The sequence below is a fragment of the Engraulis encrasicolus genome, chromosome 5 (genome assembly GCF_034702125.1).
Source record: "Engraulis encrasicolus isolate BLACKSEA-1 chromosome 5, IST_EnEncr_1.0, whole genome shotgun sequence".
Lineage (NCBI taxonomy): Eukaryota > Metazoa > Chordata > Actinopteri > Clupeiformes > Engraulidae > Engraulis > Engraulis encrasicolus.
In genome coordinates this window covers 10,198,586-10,218,572 of record NC_085861.1, presented here as the reverse complement: position 1 = coordinate 10,218,572, position 19,987 = coordinate 10,198,586, and the positions used below count along the sequence as shown (strand labels likewise).

Below are 19,987 nucleotides of genomic sequence, written 5' to 3'. Positions count from 1 at the left end.
TGTATGGAGTGTACTGATTAATTCATGTGGGGCCTCAAAGTTAACATATCTTTCAAAGTTTCTATAGCTGACATTTGTGTCTCGGCAGTGGCAGATCAGTGGCACACATGGCCCCAGGGCAAGACACATATAGGACCCCCATACGGCATGCCAAGGTCACAATAGGGTCCTCACTAAAAATACAAGAGTGCCCTGGGCCCTGGAGCAAATGCCCTGCTCGCCCTCCCTATAGCTCTGCCCCCAGGGTGCATTTCTCGAAACCATAGTTGCTAAATATCTTAGCTACTTTGTTTTTTGCAGTGCAATTTCCCATTGGGAAGTACCCATGTTGCTAACTGGCTAGCAACTACGCTTTTGAGAAACACAACCCTGAACAAAAGCAGAACGAAGGTACAATAGTAACAACAGCGGGAGGAGGAACTGAATTTGGTGTTTAGCAGGAGAGCATGATGCCTCTCTGCTCTCTGCTGTCGCATTAATATTGAATGGAGGAGCATTAACAAGCTACAGGGGGCCAAAGTGCTTCTCCACACTCTTGAGAGTCCGAGGCAACACACACACACGCACACCACTTGACCTTTCCCATTATCACCACAAGTGTGCACGCGCACACAAAACACACCACCCGCCCACCATGCAGGTTGCAGCTAGCCAGGGAAATCCCGTGCTGCTTTGCACAATCGTTCCGATCTGAAAGACAGCATGGATTCCATCCCTCAGTGAGGGTACCAGATCTTGGGATCCAGTGAGCGATGAAGGGTCGAAAGGAGATGCCAGCAGTTTGTTTGAATATACAGTGCCCTCCATAATTATTAGCACCCCTGGTTGAGATGTGTTTTTTAGCTTCCAATTATTTTATTTTTTTTCTAAATAATATGGGACCTTAATGGAAAAAAAGAGAAAAATCCAACCTTCAATACAAGTGCATTTATTCAGTGGGGAAAAAATCCCACATAAAGAAATAATTATTTGACATAAAATAATGTGTGTCACAATTATTAGCACCCCTGTTGTTAATATTTTGTACAACCCCCTTTTGCCAACAAAACAGCACCTAATCTTCTCCTATAATGTTTCACAAGATGGGAAAAGACAGAAAGAGGGATCTTCAGCCATTCCTCTTTGCAGAATCTCTCTAAATCATCCAGAGACCTGGGTCCTCTCCTCTGTACTCTCCTCTTCAGCTCACTCCACAGGTTCTCAATGGGGTTGAGGTCTGGGGACTGAGATGGCCATGGGAGGAGCTTGATTTTGTGTCTGGTTAACCATTTCTGTGTAGATTTGGCCATATGTTTAGGGTCATTGTCTTGCTGAAAGACCCAGTGACGACCCATCTTCAGCTTTTTGGCAGAGGGCAACAGATTTTGATTTAAAATGTCCTGGTATTTCAAAGCATTCATGATGCCATGCACCCTAACAAGCTTCCCAGGGCCTTTGGAAGCGAAACAGCCCCACAGCATCACTGACCCACCCCCATACTTCACAGTGGGTATGAGGTGCTTTTCAGCATGCGCATCTTCCGTGGCACGCCAGACCCACTTAGAGTGTTTGTTGCCAAAAAGCTCAATCTTGGTCTCATCTGACCAAAGCACACGGTCCCAGTTGAAGCCCCAATACCGCTGGGCGAACTCCAGACGTTTGCGTTTATGATTGTGGGTGAGGAAAGGTTTTCTCCGTGCATGCCTCCCAAACAGCTTGTTGGCGTGTAGGCAGCGCCTGATGGTTGATTTGGAGACTTTGTGACCCCAGGATGCTACCATTTGTTGTGATTCTGTAACAGTGAGCTTTGGAGATATTTTGATTTCTCTTACCATCCTCCTCACTGTGCGTGGTGGCAAAATAAACTTGGGTCCTCGTTCAGGCTTGTTTACCACTGTTCCAGTTGTTTTGAACTTCTTAATTATTCCTCTCACAGTAGATATGGGCAGCTGCAGTTGAGTGGCAATCTTCTTGTAGCCTCTGCCTGACCTGTGAAGGTCGACGCACATCTGCTTCACTTGTATGCTGTGTTCCTTTGTCTTTCCCATGTTTAAGAGTGGATAAGAGAAATGGCCTCGGTGTCACGTCATATTTATACCCCAGGGAAACAGGAAGTGATGAATTACTAATTAAATGTTCCTACATACTCTGGTAAACTTTGTAAACTACTGTAGAAATGACAGGAATGCTTCAATTATATTTATTTCCTGGGAATTGTTAAGGGTGCCAATAATTGTGGAACAGGTGATTTAATGAAAAATAATTATTTTTTAGTCAGGGATTTTTTTTATTTTCCTACAATTCATTTGAGTTGAAGGCTACATTTTCCTAAGATTTTCAGTGTGACAGTATTCTTCTGCAATAAACACTGAATTTATTTTAAGGCTTTTAACACATCTCAACCAGGGGTGCCAATAATTATGGAGGGCACTGTATACAACTGACACGATTGGCTATGTGCTACGTACAGTCAATCCGGAAAGTATTCACAGCGCTTCACTTTTTTCATATTTTATTATCTTACAGCCTTATTCCAAATGCTACAAATGAATCTCTGTTGTCAATATCCTACACAAATTATTCCATTATGACCATGTGAAAAACAAGTTGTCTTGACAGTTTTGAGAATTTATAAAAATAAAAAACAAAGAAATCATTTTTACAAAAGTATTCACAGCCTTTGCTTAATACTTTGTAGAACCACCTTTGGCAGCAACTACATTCATTTTTTCATTTCGAAATGAAAAGGGATTAAAAGGGAGGTCATCGGTGTGTGTTTCAACCTTTCAGTATATTGAAATTGTACATTTTGAGTCTGCATCTGGCTAAAATAGATGGGTGTGAGTTTTGAATGAAATCCTATGGAGAGTATCATGATCTGCTTCTGTAGTCACAGTGCATTTGTTTATCTCATAGAAAAGCTTGGGAACTTCCTCCGAACAGAGCGTATATACACCAATCTTGACGTCAAATTTACTACCATTTAATACCCTTTTTCACTACCTTTAGATTTTTTTTACAACCATCACGACATTCCGATGCCAGTATTAACAAGACATCTTTTGTAATTTCTACCTCCTTAACATTACACTTCCGTTTTTCGCAAAAAGACGCCCGCAAGAGAGTAGTGCGATTCCAGAGTGCTGTGAAACAGTCTGCTTTCTACAGCATAGACCTACAGCATGAGTCTGCTATGAACTAGGTCCGGCGGCTACTGTCACTGCTGTATGAAAAAACTGTGATAAATGGTGATTAAAAAAAGATTTTATTTATCAAAATGGTGCAACTAAAAAAATAATACCTTGTTTTTCAAAAAATAATACCTTTTCAGCAAATGTTCTACTTTTAAGGCCATTAAATTTTGGCTTTTTAATTTATCACCTTTTAATACTTTTTAATACCCTGCATACACCCTGGAGCCATACCGTTTCCCATCTAATTTTTGACTGGTATGGTTCTGAAAGAAATACTTTAAGTTCTTGTTCAGATTATTTACAAACTATTGAAAACACCTCAAACTGTCAGAAATGCTGATTAAAAAAAAAACATGAATAGGCTTTTAATATTTTTATTTGTGTGTGTGTGTGTGTGTGCGTGTGCGTGTGCGTGCGCGCATGTTTGCTTCCCCCCTCTCCTCTTCCTCATCTCCCTTCCCATGGCTTTCCACTCTCCAGCTCAGCCAGTCAGCTTCCCTCTGCTTCACAGCCTCTCTCCTCTGCCTCATCTCTTCGCTCTTCTCTTGCCTCCCCCTCTCCAGCTCAGTCAGTCCCTTAGCTTCTCTTTGCTTGATGGCCTCTCTTGTTTTTCCTACGCTTTCCCGTTTGCTCTCGATATGCCTCTGTCTCCTTCAAGATCTTCTCCTTTAGCTCCTGCGACTCCTTCTCCCACTTCAGCGCCAGCTGGTGGATTCTCTGGCTCTCTGTTAGCTGCTCTTTCCGCATTTCTTCGTTTTTTTCTTGGCTCCACCTCATTTCTTCCTCTTGGCATTTCAGCATGCTTTTAAGGTTTTCTGTTATCTCTCTGGCTCGCTCGAGCTCTTCCTTCAGCTCCTCCACTGTCTCCTCTTCCTCCTTCTCTCTGAGCTGCCACAGCCTCAACTGTTATGGTGTTACAAAAGAATAGGCGTACTCAAACTTACACTACAAAAATAATAATTTAAAGCGCTGCTTTGGGTGTTGGTGAAATGAATGAGTTGATGAAGTTTTCTAATAGGGATGGGCAACTTCTATGATGAGGGGGGCCACGTTTTTTCATTGCTACCATCGGAGGGACACATGACCACTGATCTGACTCCAATTTTCAGTGTTGGAGGTGCAGTTGGTTGCTCACTGACTGCCTTTATTGTTTGGAAGGAATAGAATACTCCATACTCAATACTCTATTGACCAACAGTATGATTACAACAGATTAATTAAGTAGTCATTTAAAAACAAAAAATGAGTGAGGAGGCGGGCCGCATGTGGCCCCCGGGCCTCCAGTTGCCCATCCCTGGGCTAGGCCTACAAAGGGGGGCATTGGCAGGCAGGCTTATAATGAGGTCAAGGTCAATCTTATTCAAAAAAGGTCTAGCTCATTGTCTTACTAAAAAGGTTAGGCCTAACACATGCATGTCTTCACATGAGGTCAGCTCGCCATCAAAACTTGTTTGTTTGGGACATGGTGCACTAGGCCTAAATTGTTTTTTTTTTGTTTTGTTTTTTTGGGGGGGGGGGGGTTGTTTGTAAAAAGGAGTTTATTTTATAGTGCATTTTATAGAGCAAAGGAAGGTGTGCTTTACAAGCAAAAAACTGCAAATCAATGCAACATAAAATAAGTAAAACGGAGGTAAGAATAAAACGCAGTAATAGATTAAAAACAAATTAGCCTAATCTTAACAGTCTCTAAACAGGTCGCCTGATCTACCTGCTCTCTCAGTTGATGGATTTCTCTGGCTTGCCTCCGCCTCCACCCAGAGCAAAAGATGCCACGGAACAGCTCACAGCAGCCAGTGGACTCCGGGGTGTCCTCCTTGGGCGCCTTCCTTCACATCCCCTTGCATCACTAGGCCTACTCCTGAAACCCAGCAAACGAGACATTGGACAAGGACATAAAGGATTGCATAAAAACGGGAAATCCACAGAATAACACCTAACAGTCTAACCCTGCTAATAGGTGATGGGTTTGTAGTGTAGCCTACCTCTACATTGAAATCTGCATACGGTAAACACGTTTGCAGGTCGTCGTGTGACGTGTGACACTGGCATATGATGGTTACTATGGTGATGGGCGACGCCGTCTGACGGCCTTTATCAGTTCCGAAAAAAAGTTTTGGTCCCAAACTTTTATAAACTTTAAAGCTACATTGATTATTATTATTATTTTTTATTTTTTTTACTGCTTTGTGTGCCTAGCTTTGTACATTTTTGTCAATATCGTCAAATTAGGCTTTTGATCAACTTTTCCGTTCGTTTTGTGGCGTTTTTTTTAATTACTTTTTTTCTTGGAGGGAGGACGGTAGAATATGATTATGGTAGGCTGTTGACCACCTCTCGAAATGTACTCATTTGAAACGGCTTTCCATTAGCCTGGGATCTCCCATCCCTGCCTACAATGGTCTGGTGGTGGCAAGCTTCCATAACGCATTGATAGTGGAGGCTAATTATGACGTTTTCATTGATTGTGTGTAAAAGAACGTTAAACAATCATGTATCAACATTCTGCTGAGCCTACTGTGCACATTGTCCTTAGATTAATCACGAAATAGGTGTAGGAGTAGGCTATCAAGAAACAGGAGACTTTAAAAAAACTACGCAAAGTAGCCTAATCCACTGTTAGATTTTTTTTACTTATTAATTTATTAAAGCCTATCATTAGATATTGTTGATTTGACAATATTTAGTGCGGCCTTTTAAAATACAGTAGAGAAGAAACTTATCAGACTTTCAAGAAGTAAGATTGCCTACAGAAGCAGCAGCAGGCGACTGATGAAGAAGATACAGTCAAAGTAGAAGCTGTAAGAGGTAAAGATGATGAGAGCACTGGACCCGGGCCCTCCAGACTACAGACGGAGAACCATAGCTGTGGTGGCTCCGACCCTCTGGATGATGTCCCTGGAGGGGACTGCCCAGCAGGCCCAGCGGGAGTGTGAGAAGGCCTGGTGGGTGGCAGAGGTGCGGGGTAAGAACATGCAGCTGGCAGTCCTCCTGGAGGAGAGGAGGATGCTGACTGCTCTCCTGAAGAGGGAGCGGGATCAGCGCTACGCGGAGAGGAGATCAGTGGCGCTGGCAAGAGAACAGGAGAAGGCCCTGTGGACCAGGCAGATGATGGACGGGCTCACTGTGGAGAAGAGGAACGGCATGATGGCCAACGCCAAACTCACACCCATGATGAGCAGTCAGGGTCACGGACAGGTAGGGGGATGCTGTGGCGCACTCTGCCAATACACCTGTGACACATATGGACAGTCGGCCATGAGGACACAGGTTCAAATCCGGCCTGGGTGTCTGATCCCAACCCTTCCCAAGCTCTCTCTCCCACTCTATACTTTCTCTCTGTCATAATGTAGGCCTACCAATAAATCATGTAAACATCATGGACAGGTACTACCATAGAAGTCTTCTATACAGATATATGGGTACTACAGGGCCAAATTAAGATATGGTATGGGGTCTCTAGGCCAGGGGTTCCCAAACTAAACCATGACAAGGCCCCCCACATACCACTAGATTCCAGCCAAGGCCCCCCTGACATGGGACGTGCATCCAGTTTCACAACTTGATGAAGTTTGTGCATTCCTGGAACCATTCAAGTACTACAGAAAGCATAATACTGTACATAAACATTGTAAAGGAGAAAATAATTTCGCTGGGATTTTAAGCCTATTTTTGGTTTATTTTGGCTACCGGTATTTAAATGATTCAATTCATTAAATTGTTCATTTAATTTTGCTATATTTTTCCTGCCAACCTGCCACGGCCCCCCTGGCATCCTGTCGCGGCCCCCACTTTGAAGACCCCTGCTCTAGGCCATAGGTTGCTGTAGGTCCCCACAGAAGACAAACTGCGCAACAAAAATAGGTAGACAGAGACAGTGTCATTAGCCAGGCCGTGCCCTCCTAGTGACACAACAGCTTATTAATTATAATTTAATTATAATTTAACAGAAAGGACAGTGGCTTGGTTCCAATCATATCTCACAAACCGTGAACAGTGTGTTGCCATCGGCAATGCAAAGTCATCACTACAAAAAGTTAAAACGGGCATTCCGCAGGGTTCGGTATTGGGACCGATACTCTTCAGTATGTTCATAAATGATCTCCCTGACTCCTGTCCAGACGCAGGTTTTCAAATGTATGCAGACGATGCTGTTTTATATGCTTATGGTAAAACAGCGGCTGCAGTCTCGCAAAAATTAAATGAACAACTGGAGACTGTAGCTCACTGGCTGAACAGGTCATGTCTAGCACTCAATGTAAGTAAAACAGTGTCAATGTGTTTTTCCTCTGGGAGGTGCACCACGTCCACAATCTTAAACATTAGTATCCTTGACAAACCAATAAATCAGGTTACAGAGGTTAAATACCTTGGCCTAATATTGGATGAACATCTTAGATTTGATAAACATATACAGAAGATCAGCAAAACAGTTAGACTGAACTTATGCACTTTTAGACTAATTAGAGATTGTTTATCATTTGAAGCAGCAAATATATATCTGCATTCAATGATTCTCTCTCACCTTGGCTACTGTATAACTGCATGGTCACAGGCAGGTCTCACAGCAACAAGACCACTGGAGAGACTGTACAATCGTGCTTTAAAAATTCTAGCTAAAAGGCCAATTAGAGCTCATCACTGCGATGTTCAGCGGGATCTGAACATGATGAGCTTTGATAATTATATTGCTTTGTCAAATATCAACCTGATATATAAATGCCTGCATGGTCAAGCCCCTCAAGTGCTCTGTGACCTAACCCAACCTATACAGGCAGTTGGGAGGTCTACCAGGGGGGCTGTAGCAGGGAACTGTAGAATACCCCACCGTAAAACATCCTTTGGTCAGTCCTCGTTTTTAATTAAAGGTCTTAATTTATGGAATAATTTGCCCCCAGAATTCAAGGCCAATCACAGTCATAGGTCGTTCAGATGTCAGATGAAGGAATTTCTAAAAAACAACCAGATATGTAATCATGTGTGATTCTATGTGTGTGTTTCTAGAATGTGTGTGTGTGCGTCTGTGTGTGTGTGTGTGTGTGAGGGGGGGGGGGCAGTTCAGAGTGTTGTGTGTGTGTGTGTGTGTGTGTGGTGATGGAGGAGGTGCAGTTGAGTGTGTGTGTGTGTGTGTGTGTGTGTGTGTGTGAGGGAGGGAGGGAGGTGGGTGGCAGTTGACTATGTGTGTAAGGGGGGGTGCTATTGTACATGTTTTATCAAATTGATTAATTAGTGGATGAATGAGCGAGTGACTGTACATTAATATAGGATTAGGTATGTGTATGTATATTGCCTGTCTTCTTAGATTGAATGAATGCTTGGATGAATGGATAGGTTGTATTTTAAAACAACATTAAAACAGTTTTTTATATTTTACTTTAAAAGCCCTTCTAGGGACGGGCATTGGAAATTAGCCTATGGCTACAAATGCTATGATGCTTATCTGTTAAGCTGTTGTACAGCCTACATGATGTGTATTTGTCCCTACTCAAATAAACCATAACTGAACTGAACCGAACTGAGCTTCAGTGTGATTTGAAAGTCGATGATAATCAGGCTACAGTGTCATAATTCCGAGCCAGGAATCATTAACAAGATTAACTCAAACTCAACAGCAAATCTTCAACATCGAATTTTTCAATTCCGTATTATCCTATTCTACAATTATTGGTTCCCCCCCAAACCCACTTTGTCCAATCAGGGGCCCCCAGCCCCAGGCAGGTGGGGGTCCCTAGGCTGCAGCCCTATCTAGCCTGTGCGCTTATGCATCCTGCCTTGACTACAGTACAACATTCACTCATCTAAGGGGTTGAGTTGGGAGACAACATTATCATTAGAAAGATTACAAAGATTATTTAATGTGGATGTCTGATTCTACTGAGCACTCATTGGATTAATAACACATGGGCGTCTTTTCTGGTTTCACAGAATCTGCCGTCCAGCTCTGCAGGTCAACACGCCTCCATGACAGTACATGTCATCAAGGGATACGCCAGAAGTCTCACTGGACAGGCCCAGCAGATGAGACCAGAGGTCAGAAGTGATGACGGCGGAGCTGTGATGAATGAACCAAACACAACATATCACAACGCCATAACAGACATGATGAAGGCCCACAGGCAGGAGGCTCTGAGGCAGGAGCTGATGGAGAAGCAGAGAGTGAGGGAGAGAGAAGCGGAGGCGGCAGAGGCAGCAGAGGCCGGAGTGGGGGTCCGGAGCAGACTGCTGAGGTTCTGGAATCTGCTGCGCAAGTCCAACTACTTTGGCAACCGGAGGAGACGACATGCAGCATCACAGGACTGAGAGCTGAGAGCAGCAGGCATAAAAGGAGAACGTCATTACAAAAGTTATATTAAATGCAATTATTTTCACAGATAAAAAGGTGTTATTTTTACTTAATGTCTGAAGGTGGTGTACAATTTCAGACACAGTCATCAGTTACTGAACATCTTAAGGCTCTGGGGTGGCATTGTTGGTTTAAATGGCTCAATACTCAGAGTTGGTCGCATCAAAGGGAAGGAGTGACAGTCCTGTACTTTGGGAGAACAACTCAGGACTAGACTGGGCCAAAAAAAATGGGCTGTCAGACCAATAGGATGTAACCCCAGGGGGGTGGAGGTGGAGTAGCCTACCTGACACACATGTAGGCTTTGTATTTAGGAGTGCGTCTTAATATGCGACCTTGCCTCCTCCACTTGCGCTTATCTCCTTGTCCCGCCTCCTGGCCCCTCCTCCGTGGAGAAAACGATAAAGTATCCCAGCTGTCAGCCTAGCCACAACAACTTTTGAGGGACTGTTTTTCATTCACCATCCCAATTGCAAATGAGAAAAAGACTCTACAATTGAGCTTTTGCAAGATATTGAAATATAATGCTGTTGTCAGTGATGTCATCATGACGAGAAGCAAGTGGAGGAGGCAAGGTCGCATATTAAGACGCACTCATGGTACCTACCTGCTACATGAGCCCCTTGAGGAGAGATGACCTGATGTGGCCATGTCATAGTGCTCACAGAGCAGCACAACCTGCAATGTTAATGCATCTACAAACCCCAACTCCGGTGAAGTTGGGACGTTTGGTAAACAGTGAATAAAATCAAAATGCTATCATTTTCAAAACATTCAATCTATTCATTAGATGGAGAATAGTGAAAAGACAACATATTAAGTGTTAAAACCGAGAAAAAATATTGTTTTGGGGGACATATGTACTCATTTCTAATTTGATGAATCCAACTGATTGATTATAGATAAGCTGGAAGCGATCATCCTGGCCAAGTGTCAGCCAGCACAAGTTACAAATTCAAAACTTTAGTTGCATTAAAATAACAAGTCAAAGGACTGAAAAGGATTATAAAACGAAATGGTTAATAGTATAGTATAACGATACAGCATGCTTGTAATGTAGGCCTACTGTACATAGGCCTACTAGTAATACGCAACTACAATAATCCGAACACTGGTGGACTTTATTTTGCTGCTTTTTTATTTTATTTAAGTCAGGGGTTATCAGTCCTGCCAGCTGCCAGCAATGGAAGTGTTTTCCTCAGGTACAGTAGCACAGCACATGGGCCTACGTTGGTAGCAGGGTCAGCATGGAGGGCAGTCAGGGCACATCGAGGCCGCTCTCCTTCTTGGAGTCCTTCTTCTTCTTTACATTACATTACACTCAGGCTCAGCTGGTGCTTTTATCCAAAGTGACTTACAGTTATTTACAGGGCATTGGCTACAGTCCCTGAAGCAGTGTGGGGTTACAGTAGGTGCCTTGCTCAAGGGCACTTCTGCCATGGATGTGGGTGTAGGGTTGCCTGGTTAACACCAGACCTAATCACAAGTGAGATTAGGTCTGGGGAGTTGCCTATTGTAAATTCCGTAGGGGCCGGAATACTTGGCTATTTTTCTTTTTCTTCTTCTTCTTCTTCTTCTTCTTCTTCTTCTTCTTCTTCTTCTTCTTCTTCTTCATTCCTCCAGGGCTGCTGCTCCTAGCTATCTTCCTTCCTGACCTTCCTCTCCAGCTTCCTTATCTTTTAAAGGCCAGGCGTCAGATGTTTGTCCTGCCCTCAGTTGTACCATAGTCATAAGTGTCCTGGGAATACAGTAGAACAGATAAATAAAATTAATTAACAGATGAATTTGTACTGTGAAACGAACTTTTTGCCGACATCGAAACATGCTGTGAATATAACATTGGTTTGAAGGACAGTCCAAACAGAACAGAAGTAGGTCTACATTCATTGTACCCAAGTAGAGGAATCAAAGGCATCAGTATTTCTGGGAAAACACAACTTGCAAGACACCTGTTTCTCACTCATGGCAGGTGCAGCTAGATCTGTGGTAGCCTACTCTAAAGAAGGTAAAATAAACACATGGAAGCCCTGCCATGGCCTAACGGTAGGGCACTGGGTTACTTTGCCGGTGACCCTTTGATCCCGGCCCAGGTCATTTGCCGATCCTTCCCTGTGTGTGTCTCTCTCTCTCCACTCAATTCATGTCTCTCCTCTACTGTCCTGTAAAAAAAATAAAGGCAAAAAAGCCACAAAAAAAGATCTTTTAAAAATGTACACATGGAAATATCAAAGACACGGTTGTCTAATGTTATAAGTGGCCTGACTGAAGCAAGAGTAGATGCTTCCCTCACCCCCCCAGTGCTTCTGAAATGTTTGTGACAACAGATGAATAATAGTAGCCTTATTTATAAAATCTAACTCAACTCATCTCAACTCAATAGGCTACCAGAGCGGCTCTGCTCAACACCAGAGCCGTATATTAAGATGCAGCTCTGCTCTACACCAGAGCCGTACGGCTCTGCTCAACACAATCTAATGGCGCCACCCAGAGGGTGGTGAAAGATGTTACCGCGATCAATCTCCATAGGAACAAATACAAACACGGAAGTCACACTACATGGCTTTTTTTTTAATGCGAACCCACATGTGCATGAAGTGCGGTGACAGGTGAGTGACATGACAGCAGTAGACGGGTGGCCTACATGGTGGTCGTTGTGTATGGTGCATTAATTATTCACTAGTTACCGCGAGCTCTCAAATGTCAGTAGGCCTATACCAGTGGTGTAGGCCTAGTCTACGTAGAACGCGGGTATACGGAGTATACCCACTTCTAAATTTTAGGGATTTCAGTATACCCACTTAAAATTGATTGATCCATTATTTTGAATGGCACAAATATATACAGTATACCCACTTCAAAAAATGCTCAAATATATAGTATACCCACCATAAAAAAGTAGACTACACTGGCCTATACCGTGATGTTCTGAATATGAGAACAGTCAGCTTAACTGTCTGTGGTGAAGTTGGCATTATTCATTTTTAGTGACTATATCCTATGTAGGTAGGCCTACTGTATAGGCCTAAAGTCATCATAGTACTATGCAATTCGTATTAACTGATTTGCAAATTTTACTAAAACGTTTTTTGTCGCAATGTTTCTTTCCCTACAGCGTTGGCCATGCCGAAATTCAAGGAGAGGACAACATCCGCACACGCGCTGCCCTCCGAGTCTAACCTTGACCACGCTGAACTGATTGCAAAGAGATACGCCATCAGACGGAGATTGGGAAGAGGGAGTTTTGGCACAATTTATCTGGTTCATGACATCAAGGCTGCAGATGGGGACACATTGTAAGTAGGATCAGATGTGAATATTTAAAGCCATGGTGCCAATGGCAGGCTACAGAATTTACCATGTTTATTGGTCACATACATGAGCCCAGGGGTGTCCTACAAAAGTGTGACTGAGTCACCAGGGCCCCATATAGGGGGGCCCACACAGTGTCTGATTTATGTAGGCTACAGTCTATGCGTGGGGGTCCACTGGAGCTGATTGTACATAGGGGCCCACAATTTGCTGCTACGCCCCTGCAAAAGCCATTTCCTCAAAGATAATAAAAAGAACATAGGCTAAATAATAATAATAATAATAATAATAATAATAATAATAATAATAAATAACTATTGTGAACATTGGCTAAATAGTAATTTAATTTGAGGACGTCCTTGTGCTGTGCTGTATGCCCTGTGTGTGTATTGTCAGCCAATAACCAGTGGAGTGCAGCATTGATCTGTCGGAGCGTGATGCTGCCAGAATCACTTGCATACACGATTCCCTCTTCTCCTACGTAGGCCTACCATTAGGTTTTTTTTTCCGGAGGGATGAGAACTTGAAAGAAACTTTTTAAAGAATGCAATGCATCATATCATTGGCAAAGGTAAGGTGACAACGAATGATATTAAGCCTACTAGGAATTTTTCAAATTCTGATTTTTTAAGGTTCTGCTGAATACAGAATCCAAAACCGAATATCGCATCCTACTCTGATCATCAGCTTGTACATTATAATGCAGTGAAAGCCATTGCACAGTGTATTTTCTTTTCTTAACAGTAAGATAGGTATACTTCATCCTGAAGGAATATTTTTTTAATTCTATTTCAAAATGTAATAACATAGGGCAGGCAATAACTTCTTAAACAAATTGACAACATATTCACGTCGTGCTTACACTTGCTGTAGGATTTGGTTCAGTTGACGCTCTACTGTTTGGCCGAAATCAAACTTGTCAACAAGGCCAAATTTGCATTACAGTAGATAAAAAACAATGAAGTTGTTACCCTAGAGATTGTTATGCTGCCAAGCAAGAAGCTGTAGTTCCACGTGTTTTGTTGCAACTATTCACTAATTGGTTTATTCTTATTCACCCGCTTTTTTATGTGGACTACATTGCTCAACAAGATCACCCTTTCTTGAACTACAAAAAATAACTTATTGTCCACACATTGCAGACTACTATATTATACTATGTTATAAGCAAGCAATATGTCATAACCCTCTGTACAGGCCGCAACAGATTAACACAGGGTCTGCTGCTGATTGCCAGTGGAGCCACAAAACAACCTGCCCTCTCTTACACATTGCAAATACACAGTACATTCTCCTCACTCCGTCAATGTAATTACTGTAAGACAGTGAATCACTAAATCATGTGCAGCGTTGCACTGCATGCATGTACCCACCCAGTATGCAGACTCTGTCAAAGGCTCTGTCAGTTTATGCATAGTAAGAAGCATGCAGCTGCCTGGCTCTTCCCAACTGGCTCCAGAACAAACAGGACAGAGCCTATGTGCAGTACTGTACACACATGCAGCCTGGGCATCATGGGCTCATTAGTCTTCTTGGGTATAGCGGACATGTGGCATGTGTAAACAGAGACGCCACCAACGAGGTATTCACACACACACACACACACACACACACACACACACACACACACACACACACACACACACACACACACACACACACACACACACACGCTCATGCATCCATTCCCTCGTCGTGCCAGCATTTGTGCAGGTCTAAGATTTAAGTGAGAGCGAGAGTGGAGCAGGTAAAGTGAAGGAAATGCTAATTAAATTGTTGGTGCTTAAGTGAGCGGGGAGGGAAAATGGGTACCCAGCTGGCATAGTGCCCTTTGAAGGCGAGCGTAAAGGACTCACACAACACTGTCATACTGCTCTGCATGCCTGTCTCCCTGGATGCCACCTGCTGCCTTGAAGCAGCATGCCACGGGTTTGTCATGTCATGTGTTTGTGTGCCATCCTGACCATGTGTCGAAGGAGAGCAGATCGGTCCTGATGTCTTTCTAGCTCACTCTGAGACTCTAGACTCGCTAGACTTATACTTTTTCACTTCTTCTGTCAGTAATGTCTTCATAGTTTTTTTCCCCTTTGACTGCATTCTTTTTTGTGTGTGTGTGTGGGGGGCGGGCAGGGGGCGGGTGGAGCTTTTCAGCTCCATTCAGATAGGACAGAGAGCAGACAGGAAGTGAGTGGGAGAGGCATGGTGCTGAGAAATGACTCAGGCTGGATTCGAATTCGGGTCGCCATTAGGGATGTTAACCAATAACTGGTTAACCGATAGTCGACTGGATCAACGATAACCGGTTAAAATTTTCTGCCACCGATAATTTTGAGGTTTTAGTAAGATAATTCAGCATTTTCCATCTGGCAACAGTGGCTGGACATGGCAGGTCCTGTCTGCGCAGCAAAAAAAAAAGCTTATGTGACAAATCATTTTTAAAAAAATCAGTGCTGTGCATATCAGGCACACGAACGTTGTATAATTGAAGATTACCGGTTAACTGGTTAACCACCGGTTAATGAGTCCCAGTAGTCGGTTAAGAGTTTTTTCAATTTTCGCCATCCCTAGTCGCCATGGGCCATGCATGTAGCCCATATGTGGTCAGGTGTATTTGCGTGCTGTGCCACAGCACCCTCCCAGCTAGTCTCTTTTTCGACTTCATATCCATATTCAGCATCAATACCTCTGCATTTCTGTTATCCACAGCCATTGTGACACTGCTTTGCTTTGGTCTTATGGTTACCTTTAGGAATCTTCTCCAGTGGTGGAGAAAGTTAGCCTGGTCCTGACCATCCCATAATATTATATATTATCTATTATATATTATATATTATTAAATATCCCATAACCATTTCCATTTCGTATTCATGGTCTGGACTTTGTTTGATCTGAGGATTGCAGGAAGCAGGAAGGACATTTTCGGAAAAATCAGGATTTAACTTATAAGTTGTTGAACAAACATGTCTGACGTCTATCTATGGCGATGTAGGACCGCTTAACAGACATGTCTGACAGAACATCCTACCGTAGGATTACTTTTAGTAACAACACACGAGACGATTAGCTTTTCTGCTGCTAAACATCCGTCGACGTCACTTCCTCCAGCTGGGACTTTGTTGATGGAAACAAATACACGTGAGTCCGGAAGGCGGAAAACTCAAAAAGACAGCTTGCGCTACAACTAGAAATTAACCACTTCGGATTTAAATTTTACCACGTTTAATAAATAGAAGACGATGCCACACTCGTGCATATATCCTGGCTGTGGACTAAAACACAAACCTTACAATAAAGAAAGTCCCAGCTGGAGGAAGTGACGTCGACGGATGTTTAGCAGCAGAAAAGCTAATCGTCTCGTGTGTTGTTACTAATAAACTCCTGGACTATGTACAAAGTTTCAAATTCATCTTTTTGTGAGTACAAACCACATTTGTTATACTGTAGAAGTTTGGTGTCATGACATGTTATTTTTGTGGGGAAAGTTTGGAGACGGTGCCCAGGATCCATATGCGCTTGAGTCAAGCTATCCGGAATAAACATCGAATAACACGGCAACTCTGTTGATGTAAGCCTGCGGCAGAAAACACTTCGGGTGTAAAGGTGGATGGGTGTCACGGTTCAAATGGCATTAGGGTGATTCTACTCCGAACCATCGCTTTAACAATCACATTCAGACACTGGTGGCATTGGCTGCCCGCAGGCCCAGGGTACCACCCTGCCACCAGGAGCAACTTGGGGTTAAGTATCTTGCTCAAGGACACATTGATGGGCTCTGGCAGAGTGAGGCTTCGGGTTCCTGAATGGCTCCTCTACCATCTGAGCCTAGCCTGGTCCTGACCATCCCATAATACTACCATTTCATTTTGTATTTATGGTCTGGCATTTGTTTGCTCTGAAGCGATTGTAAGAAGCAGGAAGTTTGCACTCAGTTATGGTTTGAAATTATTGGACACCTCTCACCCAATCGCTGGCAGTTACTCAACAACAACATAGCGCAGACCAATGGCTCTGGTGCAGATGTGTACGTCATTGTCACGAGCGTCCTTCTCCTTTTGCCCCCACGTGGGGGGCGTATTCGATTATTGGCTGTTTTCTGGGGGGGGGCGTTGCGATCAAAATTCTACTGCTCCAGGCACTCCACAGAGAAGCACGGCCAGACTACAGTAGTGGAGCCAATCCTTTGGCGGAAGTACGTAGGATTTGCCTGGTTAACACCAGACCTAATCACAAGTGAGATTAGGTCTGGGGAGTTGCCTATTGTAAATTCCGTATGGGGCCGGAATACTTGGCTATTATGACACACTGCCCTGCTCTCTGATTGGGCAGAGAAACTGTTAAGGTCGGAATGCTTGGCCATTATGACACAGATCCCATGATCTTGTACGTTATGAGTCATCCTCGCCATACTGTCTTTCAGATCGAAACGATTGTGTAGAACTAAAGGCAGTGTGGGAGTTCCCAGGCTAACGTAGGATGACTCGCGAGGCTAATCTGAGCCACCACCGCCCAAATTTCACTGCTCAGAGTTCACCACTCCTATTTGAAATCGGTGCTAAAATTAGGCAGTTTCATCCAAACCCCCTGTATGAAATGAGTAGCCTACATAAGTATTGTAAGACCAGCTGTGTGTTTCCTCTGCTTCTACTTGTAACACTAATCGCTAATTGGATCCTGTACATGTGGTCAGACAGCCGGTCCAGTCAATTAGCAGGATAAAATCTGTGGCGGAACTTTTCTGTTCTGAACCCAGATTGTCAGCCTCTCCTTTACTCCATTAACTTACGTGCTATTGGTGGTTTTTAATTATACATTCTGGTCAAAAAAGATGTTACAGTAAGCAGGAGGAAGGGAGCAATGGGGTTTGAATTTTGGCCTTTGGCCATTTATGGTGTATTGTAAGTGCTATATCCAGCTGGGCTTCAATGTCTTTTTTTTGGTCTTTTGGTCTTAGAGGTGCTTTAGAGCATAGCTGTCTTTTCACCTCACGATTGACGATTTTTCTTGAGAAAGTTCCCCCTACTTTCTCAAAGTCCTGTTTTTTAAGATACCCTTTCTTATCTGTGCTCCTTTTTGTTCATGACTGAGTTACATTCTTTGTCTGTGCTTTGTGTTGTGGAATGTGCCAGAGGGGAGCGAGCGTGGCGGGGGTGGGGAACACAGCTTCAACTCCATCTCGCTCTGCTCCGAGGGGAAGCCAAGCCAGTCAGCTGTTGCCTTCTTCACCCATCGCCAGCCAGCCCAGCGGCTACAATTATCCCTGTGGTGGTAGCAGAACCAGAACATACGTAGAAGCAGTCCGCTTTGCTTGCTGTCTGCCTGGCTGCCTGCCTGGCTGAGTTCTTTGAATGCATTTTGAAGAAAATAGGCTTTGTCAAACCTACAACCTGTTCGTTACTATCCCAAAACATTCTTAGTGTACTACCTCTCCAGTCAGCCTATAACCTTGTAATGTACTCCAAGGACCGACCAAGGACAAGTTTCATGGTTCTCGCACAAACTTATGGTATGATAAATGGTAGGCTATGGTATTATATATCCTTAAGTGATTAAAAAACACAATTCTTTTCCCAATTCCCAATCTGCATCCGGTAACCTATTTGGAATACATAGCGGTAGCTGACCACCACAATGTCAAAATCATCGGCATTCACACACACTCACAGAGGATCCAGCAGTCCCTCCCAGTATAGCCTCAGCTATTTCTGTCGGATCTTGATTAATTGCCTGGACTTCCCTGCCTGGTGATAACGAACCCCCAGCACAGTGGAAGATTCAGCTGTAATTGTTTATGGCGGGACTCTTAATTGAAGTGCTGAAATGACTGACTTGGAAGGAAAGGCTTGGAAATTTTAGTGCTTTGTTCATTAAGTTACTCTGACAAGGAGTGAACAAAGACTGATGTTAAATGGTTTTGGCATGTGTTGCGTTTATTTTAGCCGGTGTGTTTTTTGTTTTTTTTTAACCTTGAATGAATAACAAGCACTCCTGTCTATCGTGCGTACAATCAAAGACACATCATCGAGAGCCTGGTATGCTATTCAGATACCGTATGTATGTGCAACTCAGATTCCCATGGTAGATCCTGGGTAGACTTGTATACAAATGTAGGGTCTGCATTTAATAAAACGTCTTTGTTTTGGAGTCCTTGACCAGGGACTGTTACTGTTGTGGGATTTTGTTCAGTACACACACAGTACATGTACAGGGCTGGTGGGGGAGAAATAGGGCCCGGAGACTTTTGGCCCCCTCATAATTAGCGGCGCAGAACTGACTCACCTGTGGGCCCCGTACCCTTGTGGGGCACTATTTTCATATTAGCATATATATACTGTATATATATTTGTTACTTTTCTGAAAATAGGGCTCCACAAGGGTGCGGGGCCACCGGGAAATGCCCGCTATGCCAGATGGCCAGTCCAGCCCTGTACACGTACGATGATTAATGCAAGGCCTTGGCTCTTTCTCCAAGGAACTGTTTTTTTTTTCTTATCTGAGGGAGGAGGTTTCTTCTCCTTTGACTCTCTCTCTCTCTCTCTCTCTCTCTCTCTCTCTCTCTCTCTCTCTCTTTCCTACTCCAGCTAACCTCTTGAGTGGTGCAGCAGGTACTATTTTTTACCCCTCACATGATGCACGTGGCCGTGGCCCATTTAATTGATGTACAGTAGACCCGCCGTCCCCCCGAGACCTGCCAGGTCCCTCAGCTATAGTACATCTCATTGGAAATACTGTATGTTCACTGTTTACAGAGGCGGAACAATTATAAACAGGGCCCCAGGGCAAAACACTGCTAGGGCCTCCCATTTGTCCTGCCAAAGTCTTAATAGGGCCCCCACCACGGCACCACCAATATAGGAGGGCCCTGGGCCCAGGGGCAAATGCCTTGCTCCCCCCCACCCCCATAGCTCCTCCCCTGACTGTTTACCATTCTCTTTGCCTTCTTCCTTTTCATCTTCATTCTGTCCTTTTTTTTTTCTTTTTTTTTTTTTTTTACTATTTTCTCTTTTCGCTTCAGTGTTCCGGCTCTTTCATTTCCTATACCTCCCGTCCTCTCACTGCATGAACCTCTCTGTCTCTCCCCGGTCTCCAGCTTTGTTGTCTGACATATCTAGGGCTTCCCCCGCCTGGTCTCCTTAATGGATGGCTGTGTGGAGCTCCAGGGAGTGTC

The 19,987-nt window shown here is 43.7% G+C and overlaps 2 protein-coding genes and 1 long non-coding RNA gene across 3 annotated transcripts in view; 2 read left to right on the top strand and 1 right to left on the bottom strand.

Moving 5' to 3' along the window:
* Positions 1 to 3,542: 3,542 nt before the first annotated feature.
* Positions 3,543 to 4,992, bottom strand: LOC134448306 (uncharacterized). The gene is made up of 2 exons (XR_010034728.1): positions 4,882 to 4,992; positions 3,543 to 4,076 (listed from the first exon to the last, which is right to left on the bottom strand). It is a non-coding gene; the product is annotated as an uncharacterized LOC134448306 (long non-coding RNA).
* Positions 4,993 to 5,696: 704 nt separating this feature from the next.
* On the top strand, positions 5,697 to 9,525 carry LOC134448304 (uncharacterized). Its single transcript, XM_063197988.1, has 2 exons — positions 5,697 to 6,368; positions 9,096 to 9,525. Exons 1-2 carry the CDS (start codon positions 5,985 to 5,987, stop codon positions 9,468 to 9,470), a joined length of 759 nt encoding a protein of 252 aa, XP_063054058.1. The 5' UTR covers positions 5,697 to 5,984; the 3' UTR covers positions 9,471 to 9,525.
* A 3,108-nt stretch (positions 9,526 to 12,633) lies between these two features.
* Positions 12,634 to 19,987, top strand: part of nek11 (NIMA-related kinase 11) — a 131,969-nt gene continuing 124,615 nt past the window's right edge. The window contains exon 1 of the mRNA XM_063198446.1: positions 12,634 to 12,806. Within this exon, the coding sequence (XP_063054516.1) occupies positions 12,634 to 12,806 (173 nt within the window). The remainder of the gene's footprint in view (positions 12,807 to 19,987) is intronic.